This window comes from Acinonyx jubatus, chromosome A3 (assembly GCF_027475565.1).
Source record: "Acinonyx jubatus isolate Ajub_Pintada_27869175 chromosome A3, VMU_Ajub_asm_v1.0, whole genome shotgun sequence".
Lineage (NCBI taxonomy): Eukaryota > Metazoa > Chordata > Mammalia > Carnivora > Felidae > Acinonyx > Acinonyx jubatus.
In genome coordinates this window covers 15,607,974-15,625,408 of record NC_069388.1, presented here as the reverse complement: position 1 = coordinate 15,625,408, position 17,435 = coordinate 15,607,974, and the positions used below count along the sequence as shown (strand labels likewise).

At 47.2% G+C, this 17,435-nt stretch overlaps 1 protein-coding gene across 5 annotated transcripts in view; it reads left to right on the top strand.

The window, feature by feature from the left end:
* PKIG (cAMP-dependent protein kinase inhibitor gamma) overlaps positions 1 to 17,435 on the top strand; it is a 96,922-nt gene that overhangs the window by 76,685 nt on the left and 2,802 nt on the right. For all 5 annotated transcript variants that reach the window (XM_027070176.2, XM_027070175.2, XM_053199908.1 and 2 more), the window contains one exon: positions 15,978 to 16,151. In XM_027070176.2, coding sequence (XP_026925977.1) covers positions 16,004 to 16,151 — 148 coding nt within the window. In that variant the 5' untranslated portion in view covers positions 15,978 to 16,003. The remainder of the gene's footprint in view (positions 1 to 15,977; positions 16,152 to 17,435) is intronic.

Here is a 17,435-nt window from a genome sequence, read left to right as displayed (position 1 = left end):
CCTAAAGTGTTGTAGGCCACTGTGTCCCCCTGAGCACCAGCCTCACAGATGCCAGGATCTTGAGGGACCTTACCAGGCTTCTAGGTTTTTCTGTTTGAGGGTGAACTGGGACAAATTACTTAGTGTCACTGAAGCTGAGAGCCTTCCCATGGGATGTCCCACAGTCCAGTCATGAAATTGCACCCCCATCCCTGGTTTCATCTCATTGAACACACCAGGTGTGCTGAACACTCATAGGGGGTGGGGTTTCTGGCTTTTGAGTCCATAACTCAGAAGGGGCTCTGTAGGCAACTCTACTGACAGTGGTGAGAATAGTGCTGAGGGCTGGAATTCAGTTTGGCTCCTGATTGCCAGGAAGAGCACTAAATGCTTTATCTACATCATTTTCTTTAATGCACACACTCCTTCAGTGAGGCTGGTACTGCTGTTTTACAAATGGAGAAATGGAGGCACAGAGAGATCTAGTAACTCACCAGAGATCACAGAGCCAATAAGCCAGTAAGTGATACATGACCCATGCACATGAGCTTAACCACCAAGCTTCATGGTAAAAGTAAAGGGCATTGATAGAAAAGCTAAAGTAAATGGGGGTGTTTAGTGTAGGGCAAGCTGCCCTGTATATTGTGATAGTGAGAGCATTGCTATGTTACACCAGATACACAGCTGTGGTCTTAAATCATTAAGAAAAGGTTGGTAATAGTGACGCCTGGGTGGCTCAGTCGGTTAAGCATCAGCTTTGGCTCAGGTCATGATCTTGAGGTTTGTGAGTTTGAGCCTCGTGTCAGGCTCTGTGCTGACAGCTCAGAGCCTGGAGCCTGCTTCAGATTCTGTGTCTCCCTCTCCCTCTGCCCCTCCCCTGCTCATGCTCTCTCAAAAAAGAAAAGGCTGGTAATACATTAATGCATTAATGCAATACATGAGAAGAATTTCTATCCATTATAATTCAGATAAAGGATTTTTTTTACAGCTTTATTGAGATATAATTCACATACCGTACAATTCACCCATTTAAAGTATACAATTCATTGGTCTTTAGTGTATTTAGCGTTGTGCATCTGTCCCCATAATCAGTTTTAGAGCATTTTCATTACTCATCACCTTCCCAAGTCCCCACCCCTCCCCAGTCCTAGGCAACCACTAATCTACTTTCTGTCTCCAGGTGAGGTTTTGATACTTACAAGATTAACCGTGTGGGAATCTTGGTGATCTGGAGTGAGTTGTTCCCTGAGGGAAATTTGACTCTAACATATTTTATAAATGACTTTATTGGCTAAGAAGCTATAAGTGTGTCTTTAATATGCCTGAATTTGGGGTTGACATAGGCAAGAGACAAGTATTTTCTGAATCATTTCCACTTGTCAACATCGCCTGTCAAATAGGCTCCTCTGGGTAAGTGACTGTAAAACTTGGCTTCGTGGGGCCACATCTCTCCACTGGCGTCAGAACCAGCGGTAATCCAGCACAGGATCTTTCTTCTGTCATCTGAATCCCTGGTGTGGCTTCTCTCTCGGCTTTACTGTGGTTGTTGGTGTGAAGGCTGCTCATGTGGGTGCCTATCACTGTAAAATTCAGGAGACAGCACGTACAGTATCCTGTCAGGCCCTTTGAGGACGTCCAACCGCGTGCTCTCTTGAGCTGTTTCATGGTAGCAGATCCACTGTACCTCTCTCTGGATTCATTCATTCTTTCTTTCTCTCTTTTAGAGACCATTTATTAGGCATTATGCAGCAGGTGCGGTGGTAGGTGCTCGGTGAATCTACTCTCCAAAAGCTCCTTGTGCCCATCATTACAGTGTGTGGCCTTGTGTCACCAGGTGGAGAGAGCCATTTGTGTTGAGAGAAGCCTGAGGCGCAGGGGGTTTGATGATAGAACAGTTCTCTGAGGGGGATGACACAGATGCAGTACTGTCCACCTCAAGACGAAGCCGTCCCCAGAGTGCACCAGCCTCAAGAATGTGCACCGGGGCGCCTGGGTGGCTCAGTCGGTTTAGCGTCCAACTTCAGCTCAGGTCATGATCTCACGGTTTGTGAGTTCGAGCCCCGCATCAGGCTCTGTGCCGACAGCTCGGAGCCTGGAGCCTGCGTTGGATTCTGTGTCTCCCTTTCTCTCTGCCCCTCTCCCACCCTCACTCTGTCTCCCTCTCTCTCAATAAATAAATAAACATTTAAAAATTTTAAAAAAAAGAATGGGCACTGAATTGGGAATGAAGAAATACAGATTCAAGTCCTGGTTGGAGGACCTTGGGTGACTTGTGCCACCTCTCTGAGCCATGGTGTCTCCATTGTGAGGGTTAAACAATGCAGTGCCTCTGAGATACTTCCGGCTCCATTGCTGGAAGGAGTGTGCATGTAGTAAGTGTTGAATGAAGAACTAAAGGAAAGAAGGAACGTTCTGTGATGGTCAGGGCGAGAGTAGAACTGGAGCAGGTCAGGCGACTGGGTAGAGATGAGTGTAAATGAAGACAAAGGAGAGCCTCCCTTTCCTTTCCCTGGCAGTCCACTCCTGCCGCTTCAGCCCCTTTAACCTCACCTTTTCCTCAGGTTCTCTCTCATCCTCTGCTTCTCTGAGCCAGAGAGGCGCTGCCTTTGAGGCCCCAGAGCCAGCCAGTCCTGGGTGAGAATCCAGGCTCCAGCATGTGCTATTATGTCTAACAGGGATCTAATTATACTAGGCTACTGTGAAGTAACGAAGACGGTGTATGGAAAGCACGTGTCACCATGCCTGATGCACAGTATATATACCCCATAAATGGTAGCCATTTTCATTTTATCACTGTCACTGTTATTTCTTTGGTCAGGAGCCAGGGCTCAGATTGTTATCTTAATCACTGGCTTGAGAGTATGGAGGTTCTTAAGTTTTTATTTCGTTTGTTTACTAATTCATTCGCACGATTGTATTTATTGAGCCTCTTCCGTATGTCAGGAACCATGCTGTGTGCTGGGGATACATTGGCAAACAAAGTCGGGGTACCTATCCTCGTGGAGCCAATTGGGAAGGCAGATAGTGAACAAATATATCCACACTCGCAGCATGGCAAAACGGGGAGCTCTTATCTTTTCTGCTGGGTCAGGGAAGAGGATGCTCGGGCTGAAGGGTGTCTGTCCTGGGCCACTAGGAGCTAGGCAGGACACTTCAGGGGGCTGGCCGTCCCGTGAAGACTCAGTGTCTGGATGTAGGGAGTGGAGGGCTGCAGTACTGAGCCCAGGGACTGGGAATCTTGGGCAAACTGTTGCCATGGGCCGAAAGCACAGGTGAATCTATGTGCTCTCCTCAAGAACAGTCCCTGAGTTGTAAGCATGTTGCCTTTCCAGGTTCCAAGGGAGGCTCTTTAATTAGTATTTACCTATGTTGTGTTTTGTGGATCCTGATCTCTACTTCTATCCAGAGGCAGGAAGAATGGAACAAGAACTTTGTTTCCCCTTCAGCTTAAGACCAGAGGATCCAGGCCTTGCTGGCACTGCATTCGGGCCTACAGTATGTCTGTGAGTGTTGTGTGATGAGTAGTGCCCTTCACTGCCCCAAGGCTCCACTCACCCCACACTAGGGAGAAGGCTCTGAAAATAGGCATGGAAGGGAAGCATTAGAGTATCCAATTGGAAACACCTGTGAAAGGGTCACATCAAAATCAGAGCAAAATTCAGAGGCACCCTTGTCCTCTCAGACCCCAGAGGGTACCAGCCACATTCGGTCTTCTTTCCCCACCAGTCCCCGTCCCCCAGCCCTGTGGCCTCCTGGTCATCTTTCTGGACACCAGGCAAGCCCCGCCTCTTGCAACTCCTCCCTCTACCTGGCACAGCTTCCCCAGGTATTTGCCTCCCTTCCTTCCTTTGGGTCTGTGCACTGGTGTCTGTGCATCCAAGGCTCCCTGTCACTCTGTAGAAAACCCCACACCTCTTGCCCCGCTTTAGTTCTCTCCTTAGTACTTTCACCACCTGACATTTATTCTGTTTGCGTGTTAGGTGAGTCACTCCACTAGAATGTCAGCGTCATGAGGGCAGAGGGTCTGTTTTGTTCGCTGCTGAACCCTCAGTGCCCAGTGAGTGATAAATAGGAAGGAAGGGTGGAGTAACTTCCTTAAAATCAGTGCCTATAAACGACAGGCTTCCAGAGCCCCCACTCTGCCTTATATGTCTTTTTATTACAGCTCTTACCTTCCAAGCTCTTTAAAGATTCTTAAAGTTTTTAAAGGTTTATATACAGAAGTGGTCTCTAAACTCTTTTCTCTCTCCTTACCTGTGGGGGCTCTGACACCCTCTCGTCAGTAGTAGAGACACACGCCACATCCTCCTGCCTAGTGTTACTAGAATCCCTGTGGGAGGCAAGGGGCGTGGCTTGAAACCGTCTCCTGGTGATCCTGGTAACCCTGGTGTATGCCCCTCACACTGGTCACCCCACCTAGACCATGCGTGAGTTCATCTCCCCACCCAGACCATGAACTTCCCTCAAGGGCATAGTGATGTCTTACTGTTCTTGTATCCATGGCATCTGGTCCCAAGCCTGGTGCACAATGAGTGATGAGTAAAATTTTGTTGAATGAATGGATGGATAAATTAATAGTATAGAAATCACATCTTGCCGCTTTTCATTCTCCACAGTAGATTTAGGGAGTGCTTTCATATAGACTTCCAGAGAGCTGGCATGGCAGTAACCTGTTAGAGACCACTCTGGCTGTCCGCTGCTGAATAACACTGCAGCCCCAGTACTTAGTGGTTCAAAATAACAGTAATAATTTATTATCATCTCTCATGGTTTCTGTGGGTCAGAAATGTGGGGACAGCTTGGCTGGGCTCTTGTGGCTTGGATCTCATGCACTTGCAGTCAGATGGTGCTGGAATAGCTAGAGGCTGCCATAGCCAGTGGCTGCTGGCTGTATCTCTCTCCATGCCTTCCCAGGATCTCTCCATGTGGGCATTTCATTGGGTTGGTTTGGGCTGCCTCAAAGTGTGGAGCCTCAAATTCCCTACATGCAGCTCAGAGCTCCAAAGACAAGTGGCCCAAGAGAGAGCTAGCTGGAGGCTGTGTCTCCTTTCCTAACCTTGTCTTGGGAGTCCCACAGCATCGCTTCTATTGCATCCCATTAGTTAGGAGTAAGTCACTAAGGCCTGATCATTCAAGGGATGCAAATTAGACTCCCCTCTCGATGGGAGGAGCATCAAAGCATTTGCAGATGTGTTTCAAAACCACCACAAAGATCCCAGCTTACTCCTTCATTGCACATTTGAGGCACCCACTCTGTGAGGGGGAAGAACCTTGCCCAGAGGTACCCAGCAGAGCTGGTGCTCAGCCTCTGGACCTTTGGCCGGCCTGCTTGGAAGTGTACACTTTCCCTTCCTGCCCTCCCTGCACGGTCTGACGGGGACTGCCAGTCTCTGGGAACCATTTTAGCTAAGCCCTCACCAAGTTTAGATAGTGTGTAAACAGCAGGAGGCCCGGAGAGACCCAGCCTTCCTGGTCCCCAAGCGGTAATCCAGCTGGACTGTTCTGCCTCTTTCCAGAGACCTCCACAGAAACACAGATGTTCATGGATTGAAGAGTTTATATCACTGTCTCAATCCCCAGCCCCAGCTCTCTGCAGAATTCAGAGAATCAACCTAATACCACTGAAAAAATTCTGAAGATTTTTACCTCCAAATGAAAACTTTTTTTTTAATGTTTATTTTTTAGAGACAGAGCACAAGTTGGGGAAGGGTAGAGAGCCTGGGGCACAAAGTATCCAAAGCAGGCTCTGTGCTGACAGCAGAGAGTCTGATGTGGGGCTTGAGCTCATGAACCATGAGATCATGACCTGAGCTGAAGTCGGACACTTAACTGTCTGAGCCACCCAGGCGCCCCTGAAAATTCTAAATAGAACTTTTCTCAAGTGTGGGAAAAGTGCATGTGGGTATATGTTTCAGCCAGCACTGTAGAATATTTTCGTGGGACTTCATTGCTTTCTTGCCCTTCCCTCAGGAATGCTTACTGTGAGGTTGGAGACTGATGGGAGAAAAGGGAACGGACAGCATTTAACAGATGCTTACTATATGCCAGGCAGGTGCTTTCATTTCTGTGTTTTGTAGCCTAATAGCACAGGCTCAATTCTACCCCACACTCAGTATACAACTTTGGGGAAGCTTCTTAACCTCTCTGCATCTCAGCTCTCTCTTCTGTAGAATAGGATTAAGAACACTTTCCACTTCACAGAGCTGTTATAAAATTAAATGACATAATGCCTGTAAGGTGCTTAGCACACAGCCTGGCATGCACTAAGGACTGTGTAAGTGCTGGCTCTGATCATTCCTCACAACCACCTTTCAAGGCAATTGTTATAGCCCCATCTTCCAGAAGAGGAATCTATTGGTCAGGTGAGTTGCCCAGCTATAGGGGCAGAAGCTGGTGACTCCCCAGCCCTTGCCGTGTCCACCACACTACACAAGACTCCCGGTGGCTCAGCCGTGCCTTCATGACATGCGGCAGTGGTGAGCCACAGAGGCTCTGAAAGCCTCATGCCCTGCAGGGCCCTCTGGTCAGGGTCCTAGAGCAGGAAAATGTGAAAAGACAGAGCCAGGAATCCATGTACAAGGCTCTGCAAAGAGCAGAATAACAGAATATTCCAGGCAGAGAGAACAGTCTCATGAAGGCCCTGAATTCAGGAAGAACTTAGTTGCTTTGCGGAATTGAAGAGTAAATGAGTCAAAAGACAGTGGAAATGGGAAGAAAGGTCACAGGGGAGGGCAGGGCCAGATCAACGCAGGACTTTAGGGACTGGTGGCATGAGTTTAGATTTTCCCAGATGTGAAATGGAAAAGCATCAGAGGTTGAAAGAAGCAGGGGAATGACCCAACGTCTGATTTGCAAACATCACCCCAGTTGTTTGTGTAGAAAATGGACTGTGGGCCAAGGGCAGAGCAGTGATGCAGTGAGGACGCTCCACCAGGGGTACAGGTGAGGAAAGATGGAGACCAGGTGGTGACCATGGAGAGGGGAGGAAGGCAGATCCAGGCTGAGCTTCCCAAGTAGAAATGATGGGACCTGGTGACAGATTATACATGAGTGGAGGCTGAGGAGGAATCCAGGATGCCTTCAGGTCTCCAGCTTGAGCAGCGTGGACAGATGGTGTCTTCACTGAGCTGGGGAAGGCTAGATGAGGCAGGCTTGTGGCTTCACATGTGAGGTTTGAAATGGAGTGGGATGTCCAAGGGACATGCTAAGTAGGCAGACTGGCAACTCTAGAACTCTGGAGAGTGGCCTCTGGCTATATAGGGAGTCATCAACACACACTTTTTTTTTTTTAATTTTTTTTATGTTTGTTTATTTTTAAGACGGAGACAGAGTGTGAGCGGGAGGGAGCGCGAGGAGGAGACACAGAACTGGAAGCAGGCTCCAGGCTCTGAGCTGTCAGCACAGAGCCTGACACGGGGCTCGAACTCACAAACTCTGAGATCATGACCTGAGCCAAAGTCGGACACTTAACCAGCGACTAAGCCACCCAGGCGCCCCTGTCAACACACACTCTTAAGGGAAAGGGTCGAGAACTTCCAGGGACCCAACGGAGAGAGAGGAGGACCAAGCCAGATCCTGATTCTTGTCCTGGGGGGCCTGTAACATAAAAGTCCCTGACAAAGGAGGCACCTGTGTGGAAGAGGTTGTGGCATGGCCCGAGAGGTTAGGGGACGCCCCTGGAAGACGGTGATCTGAGAAAAGTCCATGGGGACTAGCAACCAGGAGGTCAGTGAGGACTTTGTGTGACTCAGCACCCTGCCTGCCCTTTCCTCCTCACTGAGTGGCCTCCCAAAGCCTGTGTCTCTACCACCTTCTTCTGGGGCTACATGGTTCTGGCCCTCTGGGCGCAGAGGCCAAGCCTCTGCCTAACTGCCTCCAAATGAAACCTCACTGGAAGCTGCTCTTTGAGTGGGCATCAGGCATTGCCCTGGCAGGAGACTCCTCTCTAGTGACTCCCCTCTGGGTGTGCCCCTAAGGCACCTAGATAGAGCTTGGTGCCGGTCCGCCCCCTTAGTGCAGGCCTCACATGGTTAGATTGAGCTGCCTGCCCCTTCTCAGGTTCTGGGAATGTACTTACTTTGGGACCCTGACTTTCCTGCTTGCTTCCCTCTGGTCCTGGCTGCCTGTCACAGGGAGAAGCTGCTTCCCTCTGAGTCTGAGAAATGCCAGCTGAGTAGGCCCTGGTATTTCCATCAGGTTTCCACAGCCCTTTCTTCCCTCAGAGAAGCCTTCCAGAGCATTTTCCCCACCTCTGAGGAGGCCTCTCCCATGGGACCAAGTCTCATTCTGTGCCCTTTGCAAAAGGGTCTGCTTTCTTTTTGTATGGTCTTTGCAAATACTTTTTAAAAAAGAAAAAAAAAAAAAAACAGGAAATGACCTTTCTGGTATATTTGGAAAACAATTTGGAGTTGTACTGGAATCTGCCTGAGCAATGAGGACGAATAGCTGTGGACTTGGAACAGACCATGTAGCTCTTGGCAGAGCCCAGGGCCTCTTCCGTTTACAGGGCTGGGGACAGTGTTAAAAACTAAAGGGAGAAGGCGGTTTCCTGTGGGGAGCTTGACAGTGCCCAGAGCAAGCACCTGCGAGAGCCCCTGACCCCAGGCCACCAAGGGTCTGGGCCTGGGAAGCTGAGTACGAGAGTCTTCCCTTCCATCCTAAGCATTCGGAGTCAGATGCCTTACAAGTGACCAGACCCCAAGAAGGCTCCCAAATCTGAAAACAAGGATGAGTGGAGGAGCAGCGTCACTTTTGAGCACCTCATAGGGCTGGAGCTGAGATGAGGAGATATTAGATGGCTGTAGACGCAGATTGTTTTCTCTGCCTGGATCACACTCTGTCCAGCTTTGCTGTAGACCTCAGCACAAGGTCACCTGCTTAAGGAGGCCTTCGCTGACCATATAACCCTTAACTAAACATCCACACACAGAGAACCCTGTTCTCTTCTTTCAATGCACTTATCACTATCTGTGATGATAAATCATTGACCTGTTCAATGCCTTTTTCTCTTATCAAATTGTAAATGTCTTTTTATTCTCCAAAATATATCCCATACCTGACACAGTGCCTGGCATATAGAAGGTGGTCAGTAAACAATGAATGAATGAATGAATGAATGAATGAATGAATGAATGGAGAAAGAAAAAGAGAAGGGAGGGAGGGAGAGAGAGAGAGAGAAATGTCAGGACTGAAAGAGACGTAGGGAGCATATTTCAACCTTTGTTATATTCAGATGGGCAGAAGGGAAGATGGGGGTGTTGGAGAGAGAGAGAGAGTCAGAGAGTCAGAGTCAGTCACCCTATGGCACAGAGATTGAGCCAGACCTTCGGCCACTGTTCTGTTGCAGAGTTGCACACCCTTTGCTCCTTCTGCCTTGGAATCTAGAACATCTTCCATTATTTACTCATTCATCAAATATTCATATATCAGTATACATGCCAGCCAGAGCCACCACTTGTGTGGAACTAACATTCACTTCACCACCTTCAGCACCATAAAGAACAAAAGAAGGAAGTGTAAGTTTTTGGCCTTCTGTGCACCATTAAACATAGAGAGTAAAAACAAAGGAGTTGAATGAAAATGTCAAAAAGACAGTTTTACTGGTAAGACACCCAGTGAAAACAGGCCATACTAATGACTTATTGTGTGCCTCTTACATTGCACATAACTTATCAGACCCTACACACGCCATCTCATTCAGTCCTCACAACAGCCCCCTGATCAGCAGGGTGTTACTGTTATCCCCACACTGCTGAGGAAGAAACTGGAGTCCAGAGAGGTGAAGGGCGATGTCCAAGGTCTCTGAGCCAGTGAGTAGGGACTCCGGGCGGCATGTTTGTCCTAGATGCCGTCTATTACACCACACACGCCCCTGGGAGATTTGCAGTATCGCTAGGGCTCCCGAAAGGGGGGAGTGGTGTGGGAGAAAGAGCTCTGGGCCAGGAGTTAGGACCCCTAGATGCAAGAACTTTAGGCAAGTCATTTTTTCTTTCTGAACCTCCGTTTCCCCAGCTATTAATGAGAGGCTTGTCTAGATGAGCTCTGGGATCCCCTTCAGTTTGATTATTCCACAGATGGTTTTGAGAGAAGTGGAAAAATTAATTAAGATAGATCTCTAACTCATACATTTGAGTAAATAAATTCCAGATCAAGCAAAGATTTAAATGTGAAAAAGTCATGAATGTGTAAGAAATAAACAAGGGAGAATTCTTTACTAATCTCAGAGTGGGGAAGACATTTCTGTATGTGATGCAGAATCTAGAAACTATAAAATAAAATATGGATCAGTTTGACTACATGAATAGAGAAAAATGTGTGCATGTGAAGAAATGCCAAAAATAAAGCCATAGAACAAATGACAAGTAAAAATTACTTATAATTTCTCTTAAGGCAAAAAGATTAATTTCCTTAATGTATAATGAACTCCTGCAAATCAATAAGAAAAAGAGCTACAGTTCAATAGAAAAATGGGCACAGGATTTAAGTAAACAGTGTACAGAAAAGGAAATAGACATGGAATGATGGTCAGCTTCACTCACAGGAACAGTATAAGCTAAAACAGCCAACTACTGTTTCACCTTTCAGACTGAGGAAAAAAAGACAAAAAGACAAGTGTTGATAGGAATGTGTTGAAACAAAGTGTTCCTCATACATGCCCAATGAGAGTTAACCTCTGTGGAGGCAGATTTGGCAGTGTCTATTACCCTACCCAAATCACAGATCCTTTAATGAATGTGGCAGTTCTACTTTTATGGAAGCCAGGGGCGCCTGGCTGGCTCAGTTGGTGGCGTGTGGGACTCTTGATCTCGGGGTTGTGGGTTCAAGCCCCAAGTTGGGTGTAGAGATTACTTTAAAACAAACAACAACAACAACAAAAAACCCAAAGTCCATCAAGAGAGAAGTAATCAGTCTACAACAATGAGACGACAGAATACCATACTGTCAGTGAAGAAAGTTTTAGCTATATAAAGATTTTGGGTTTGTCTCTTGTGTTTTTTTGATGTAATCAGTGCTGTGGTTTCAGGTCCTCTGCCCATTTTTAACTGGATTATGTGTGTTTTTTTGTGTTGAGTTGTATAAGTTATTTATGTGTTGTGGATATTACCCCCTTATCAGATATATCATTTGCAAATACCTTCTCCCATTCAGGTCTGTCTTTTCATTTTATTGATGGTTTCTTTCACTGTGCACAAAAATTTTTATTTTGATATAGTTCCAATAGTTTATTTTTGTTTTTTGTTTCCCTTGCCTTAGGAAATATGTTTAGAAAAATATTGCAAGGCCAAAGAGATTACTGCCTGTTTTCTTGTAGGGGTTTCATGGTTTTATGTCACATATTTAGGTCTTTAATCCATTTTGAGTTTATTTTGGTGTATGGTATAAGAAAGTGGCCCAGTTTTCCTAGCGCAACTTATTGAAGAGATTGTCTTTTCCCCGTTGTTTATTCTTGCCTCCTTTGTCATAGATTAATTGGCCATATAAGCACGGGTTTATTTCTGGGCTCTTCATTCTGTTGCATTGATCTAGGTATCTGTTTTTGTACAAAGACCATACTGCTTTGATACTACAGCTTTGTAGTCTATCTTGAAATCTGGGGTTGTGATACCTCCAGCTATATTCTTCTTTCTCAAGATTGCTTTGCCTGTTTGGGGTCTTTTGTTTGTTCGTATAAATTTTAGTATTATTTAGTATTCAGTATTATTTTAGTTCTGTGAAAAATGCTGTTGGTATTTTGACAGGGATTACATTGAATCTGTAGATGGCTTTAGGTGGTCTGGGACATTTTAACAATGTTCTTCCAATTCATGATCATGAAATATCTTTCTATTTGTGTCATCTTCAGTAACTTTCATCAGTATTTTCTAATTTTCAGAGTACAGGTCTTTCACCTCCTTGGTTAATAAGTATATTCCTAGTAATTTATTCTTTTTGGTGCATGTCCTCTTTTTGAGTTTTATACTACATGCACATGTATTCAAAAAGGAAATAATTTAAAAATAAAGTGAATGTTTTCACTATGAAAAATACAAAAATTTTAATTGTAATTTAAATATGTGATATCATTTTTTATTTAACAGTTGTGAGCATTTTCCCATGTCTTCTAAAAATATTCACAAACATTTTAATGCCTGAAGTGTATTTCATTTGGCTATAAATTAAACATTTGTATAATTGTACATATTTCTCTGTTGTCCATATATGAGCTCATTTTAGTGTCTTAGTTTTTGACTATTATAAATAACATAATGAACATCTTTGTATATCTGCATTTACAACTTGGATTTTTTTCTTAGAACAGTTATGAGCTTAGTTGCTCAAGGATATGAAAAAAGTTGGTTTCTTTTTTTTTTAAGTTCACTTATTTTTGAGAGAGACAGAGTGTGCATGCATGAGAAGGGCAGAGAGAGAGAATCCCAAGCAGGTGCTGTCAGCACAGAGTCCTTCTCGAGGCTCTGTCTCACGAACAGTGAGATCATGACCTGAGCCGAATTAAGAGTCAGACACTTAACCGACTGAGCCACCCAGGCACCCAAAAGTTGAGGTTTCTTGATGCATCTTATCATATCACTCTCCAGAGATGTTCTGGTGGTTTATACTGTCATAGGCAGTCTGATAATGACCATTTTCTGACGTAGTTCCCAACTCTAAGGATTCATTTCCCCGTTGCTGTTGACTGTAAGCAGCAGAGAGCAAGAATTCAAGTGTTGAAGAAAAATGAAATTGTGTACTTGTGCTGTGGCGCAGGGGGCTCCCCAGACTAAACCCTACAATTGCTCTGGAATCCCTGTTACCCAAGGGAACGAGGATGGGGCAGGGGCAGCCGGAGCATGTTGGCTGGGTTGGTGTTTTCCAGGATTGGGCTTTGCACTTGGCACACTTCCCTGAACCAGGAGGATCAGCTCCCTGCACAGGGCAGCTTGTAAGGTCAGCCAGGCAAGGGCAGGAGTCAAAGCCCCAGGGTGTCTATTCCATCAGGAAGCTGGCCTTTTAGATGTAGCTTGTAACTCCATCCCACAGTGGCATCAGATTCTAGAGGTACCGGACAAGAACGTTACATCAGTCTACAGTAGCCTGAGGCCTTTCCCAGCAGCCCTGCGGAGTCACTTTATCATCCCCACCAATTGGCTAAGAGAGATGGAGGGACAATAGACAGGTAGATACAAACTTGAGAAATATTTATTGAGCACATACTCTTTGCCAGGCACTGTTTGAGAATCTAAAGATGAAGCACAGAGCATGTTGGCCCAGCTGCCAAGATTAGGCCTTTGGGTCTGGTGTGGTGAAATCTCCTGGAGCTTTTCTAGTTGGAGAAAAGCTAAGGAGACAGAGCTTGGGGAGATGGTGTGGCCTGCCCAGGGTCTGTCCCTTCCCCTCGGATGTGGATGTAACATGGAGGATGGGCTTTGGGTCTAAGATATTTCTGAGTCATGGTTATGAACTCACCTCACTGACCTCAGAGGGCTATTGTGGCAATTTAGTAAGTGAGGTAGGGAAAGCACAGAACGACTTGGCAAGTGTTACCTTTATTATTATTGTTTAGAATTGTCATAAATTTGTTGCAACAGGCCATTCCCCTGTTCTGAAGCTTTGAGCCATTTCCCAAGAGAGAGAGTGCAGGAGTGAAATTTCTGTGACCTGCAGAAGGAACCACTTCTGGGGCTTCAGAGAGTTCGTTGTGTTGTTTTGTTTTTTTACTGACAAGACCAAGCACTGGGGCAACTTCTTTCTCTCAAGGCAACCAAAAAAAAAAAAACAAAACAAAAAAAAAAGAATAGCCTGATCACACCCTCTGCTGGAGCTTGGGGGGATTGCCTTAGACAGGATCCGGCCCTGCCTTTATTTTACAGATGGGGGAACAGAGGTCTGGAGAGGAGCTGAGCATTCTGAGTGCCCCTGCTGTATTCTTTAGTGGTCTCTTCTGAGCTCGGTGTTGTGGGGAGACATTGGGGCCAGCCCTCCACACCAGTAGCCCACTCTTTCACACATGCACACTCCCCTTTGGCACTTCCCAAGCCCACCCCAGGCACCTTCTGCCAATGTCAGTTACCTAAGAAAAGCATCACACGGTAACTTGGGCTGATAAGAACTTCTGCAATTACAAAAATACAGTCTTAGAAGTTCCCCGTAGTTACAAAGAACCACACTTGATAAGGTGATTTTTTTCCTTGTATTTGCTCTTTCCCTACAGAAACTAGTTAGGTGTTGTTTTGCAGTTAACAGTTTATCTCAGAAACCTTGCCATATCAGTACAGGTTCATCTGGTATGATTTGATTGCCTTCAGAAACTCAGAGGTGTTCAGTGAGAGATATTCATGTCCCCCTAGCAGATGAACATTTTAATACAGTAGCAATACTGATTGTTGGCAAGGGTGCAGATAAATGGACAATCTTATAGTGCTGTGCGTGGGAATATAAATAGGAGTAGTACAGAATTTATAGTTTTTTTTCCCTTCATCTTTTATTGTCCTAAATACCTATGCTATTCACAAAGGCAACTTGGAAATGTGTCTAAACAATGTGGCTTAAACATCATCTCACCCTTCCTTTTAACCCAGCAATTCTACTTCTAGAAATGCATTCTAAGGAAATAACTAGAGCTAGACACAGATTTACATAAAGACCACATACTATGTGTAAATGGCAGACAATTGGAAATACCTCCATGTTCATTTCTAGAGGACTGATCAAATCTTGGTACATCCAAGTACACATGTACAAAACTCACCTAGAGAGAACCTTAAATGATATGTTCTAGAGTGTTCTACAGAGTAGGCTATAAAATACATGGTATGATCTCCCAATTTTTAAAACATGTATGTGGCTCTTTTTTATGTATGTGGTTCTCTTCTCACTCTAGGCTAGATTATCAACAACCAGAGCTCTTAATCATAGTAACTCCTAATTTCCTGTCTTGCTTCCCCATGCGACCCCCATCCCTCTTCTGAGTTCTAGCCCCGTACTTCCATTGACCTACTGTACGTCTCCCCGTTGAGGGCTCACAGGCCTCTCCAAGTTGGTGTGGTCAAATAGAACTCAGCCTTCACCCCACCATCATGCCCCAAAATATTCCTTCTGTGCTGTTCATCTCAGTCAACCACATTTTCATCTGCTTACTCATGTCAGAAAGCTCACTTCCCCACCATTCAGATACCAGGTTCTATTGATTTAGCCTCCAAATTACATCTAGAATCTGCACCACCACCTCCTGCCTCCACGGACCATCCTCTCACACCTGACCTTCTGCAGGAGCCCTCAACTTGCCCACTTCTGGGCCCTGCTCAACCCAGATGTCAGAGTCATCTTTGAAAATGCAGATTTGAGCTTTGTGACCTGGCCAAAACTCTAGAGTTGTCAGGTTGCAGAGGTGATCTGGCCCCTGCCCAGCTCAGCAGCATCCTTGGTGTCACTGCCCCTCGCCCAGCATACATGAGTCTGTGGCTCTTTTGGTTCTTCTGTTCCACCAAACCCGTCCCTCCCCTGAGCCTTCACACGTGCTCTTCCCCTCAACTCCTTATCTAGATAACACCTGTTCTTCCCTGGAGCTCATCTAAAACATCACTTCCTGATCCCCAGCCTTGGTCAGACCCTGGTAGTCACTCCAGCACCCTGCCTTCTCCCTGGAAGCCCTGAGCACCCAGACAATTCCTCGGGTGATTTAGGCAGTTTGCTGTGGCCCCCAGCAGGCTGTAGGCTCCCGGAGGGCAGGGACTGTGGCTGACTTGTTCATGGCTTCATCTGTAGCATCTAGCCAGTGCTAGATATTTATCAGTAACTTTAGAGGAAAGACAAGGGATGTTCTTTCAACTGGCGATAGTGGTTTTCTGGGTGTGAAACTTTGGGTGATTTATTTTGTTCTTCACACTTTTCTGTACTGTTTTCAATGATTAAGGCAGAAACTGTCATTTTGTCGAAAGACATCCGTGCTAGGGACCGGAGCAGAGTCTTCCCTGCAGGATGGACCCGGCCTCACCTTTGTGCTCCTGCCCCTTTGCCCACAGGCCTGAAGAGCGATGCGACAGGCGTGATGGAGGTCGAGTCCTCCTACTCGGACTTCATCTCCTGTGACCGGACAGGCCGTCGGAACGCGGTCCCTGACATCCAGGGGGACTCTGAGGCTGTGAGCGTGAGGAAGCTGGCTGGAGACATGGGCGAGCTGACACTCGAGGGGGCAGGTCAGAACCCACGGGTCTTTAGCATTCCTACACTTCTGGGCTCCAGGGCTGTCCTCCAAGTCATAGACCGCCCACTCCAAATCAGTCCCGGGTGGCATCTCAGGCCCTGAGGACTCTCTGGCCAGGAACCTGGGGCTCCTCCCTTTCCTCGGCCCTCCATCCACAGGGCCTGTCAGTTCTCCCAGACTCAGCCCAGGTCCTTCGGCTTCCCTCCAGCCCCACAGCCTCCCTGCACCACTCCCTGCCGGCCAGTTGCCAGCAAGACAGCAAGACTCACTCAGACCATCCTGTCTCCTCCTGCCTCTGCCAAGCCCATCATCACAGGGCCCTGCCGTGGGGCCAGACCCTACCCTGCCCTGCTTCTGGGTTCTCACCGGGGGCCCCTCTCCCTTCACTTTCTGCCCTCCAGCCATACCCACCATTAGTCTGTTTCTGTCAGGGTGCAGGCCTGCCCTGTCCAGAGCCTTCTGTGTCAGTTTCCTCTACTAGAACCTTCCCATTCAGTCCTGGGGTTGCCATCTCCCCGCTCAGGCTGTACTCAGAGGCACCTGCCCAGTCACTGACCTTCGTCACTCTGACAGGGTTTCATGTGTTTAAATGTGAGCTTCAGGAGAGCAGGGGCCTTCTCTTCTGCCGGCGCATAGCAGGTGCCTGGGAACTACAGGCTTCATGAATGAATGGGGGAGATAGCAAGCCAGCCGCCAACCCCCACAGTGCCTGGGGCCACCCTTCTTTCAGCCCTGGGACCTTCCTCTAGACAGCCTTCTCTGACCCTCCTGCACTGGGTAGAGCCCTCTCCTCCCTGTCCCCAGAGTTCCCACGGAGGCGGTGTCTGTACCACATCACCTCCTACAGCAAACTGCAACTGTAGGGCTCCGTGGGTCTCCCACAGAGCTGTCCTGGAGGGCCACCATCTTACTTTCCCCCATGTAGCCTTCAGTCCAGAGCCCTTGGTGCTTGTTGGCCAGAAGTGACCATGGAGTACGGTGCAGACTGTGGGCACATGGACTCACCCCTCTCCTGTAACAGATGGCCCTACAGGCCCAAGAAGCTGGACGGCTTGCTCAAGGTCACCAGCAAGTTAACACTGTTAGAATGGCAACCTGCCCAAGGAAGCACACCCCATACCTCCCCCAACGTCCCCCCCGCCTTTCCTGTGGCCACGCTCCTCACAGCTCACCTCAGCCTGCTGCCTCGGAGCCAGAGGAAAGCACGTCTATTTCTCAACAGCCCCTTAACATGCTGCTCCCTGGGGCTGGTTCTTCCTGCCCTCCCCTCACCTGC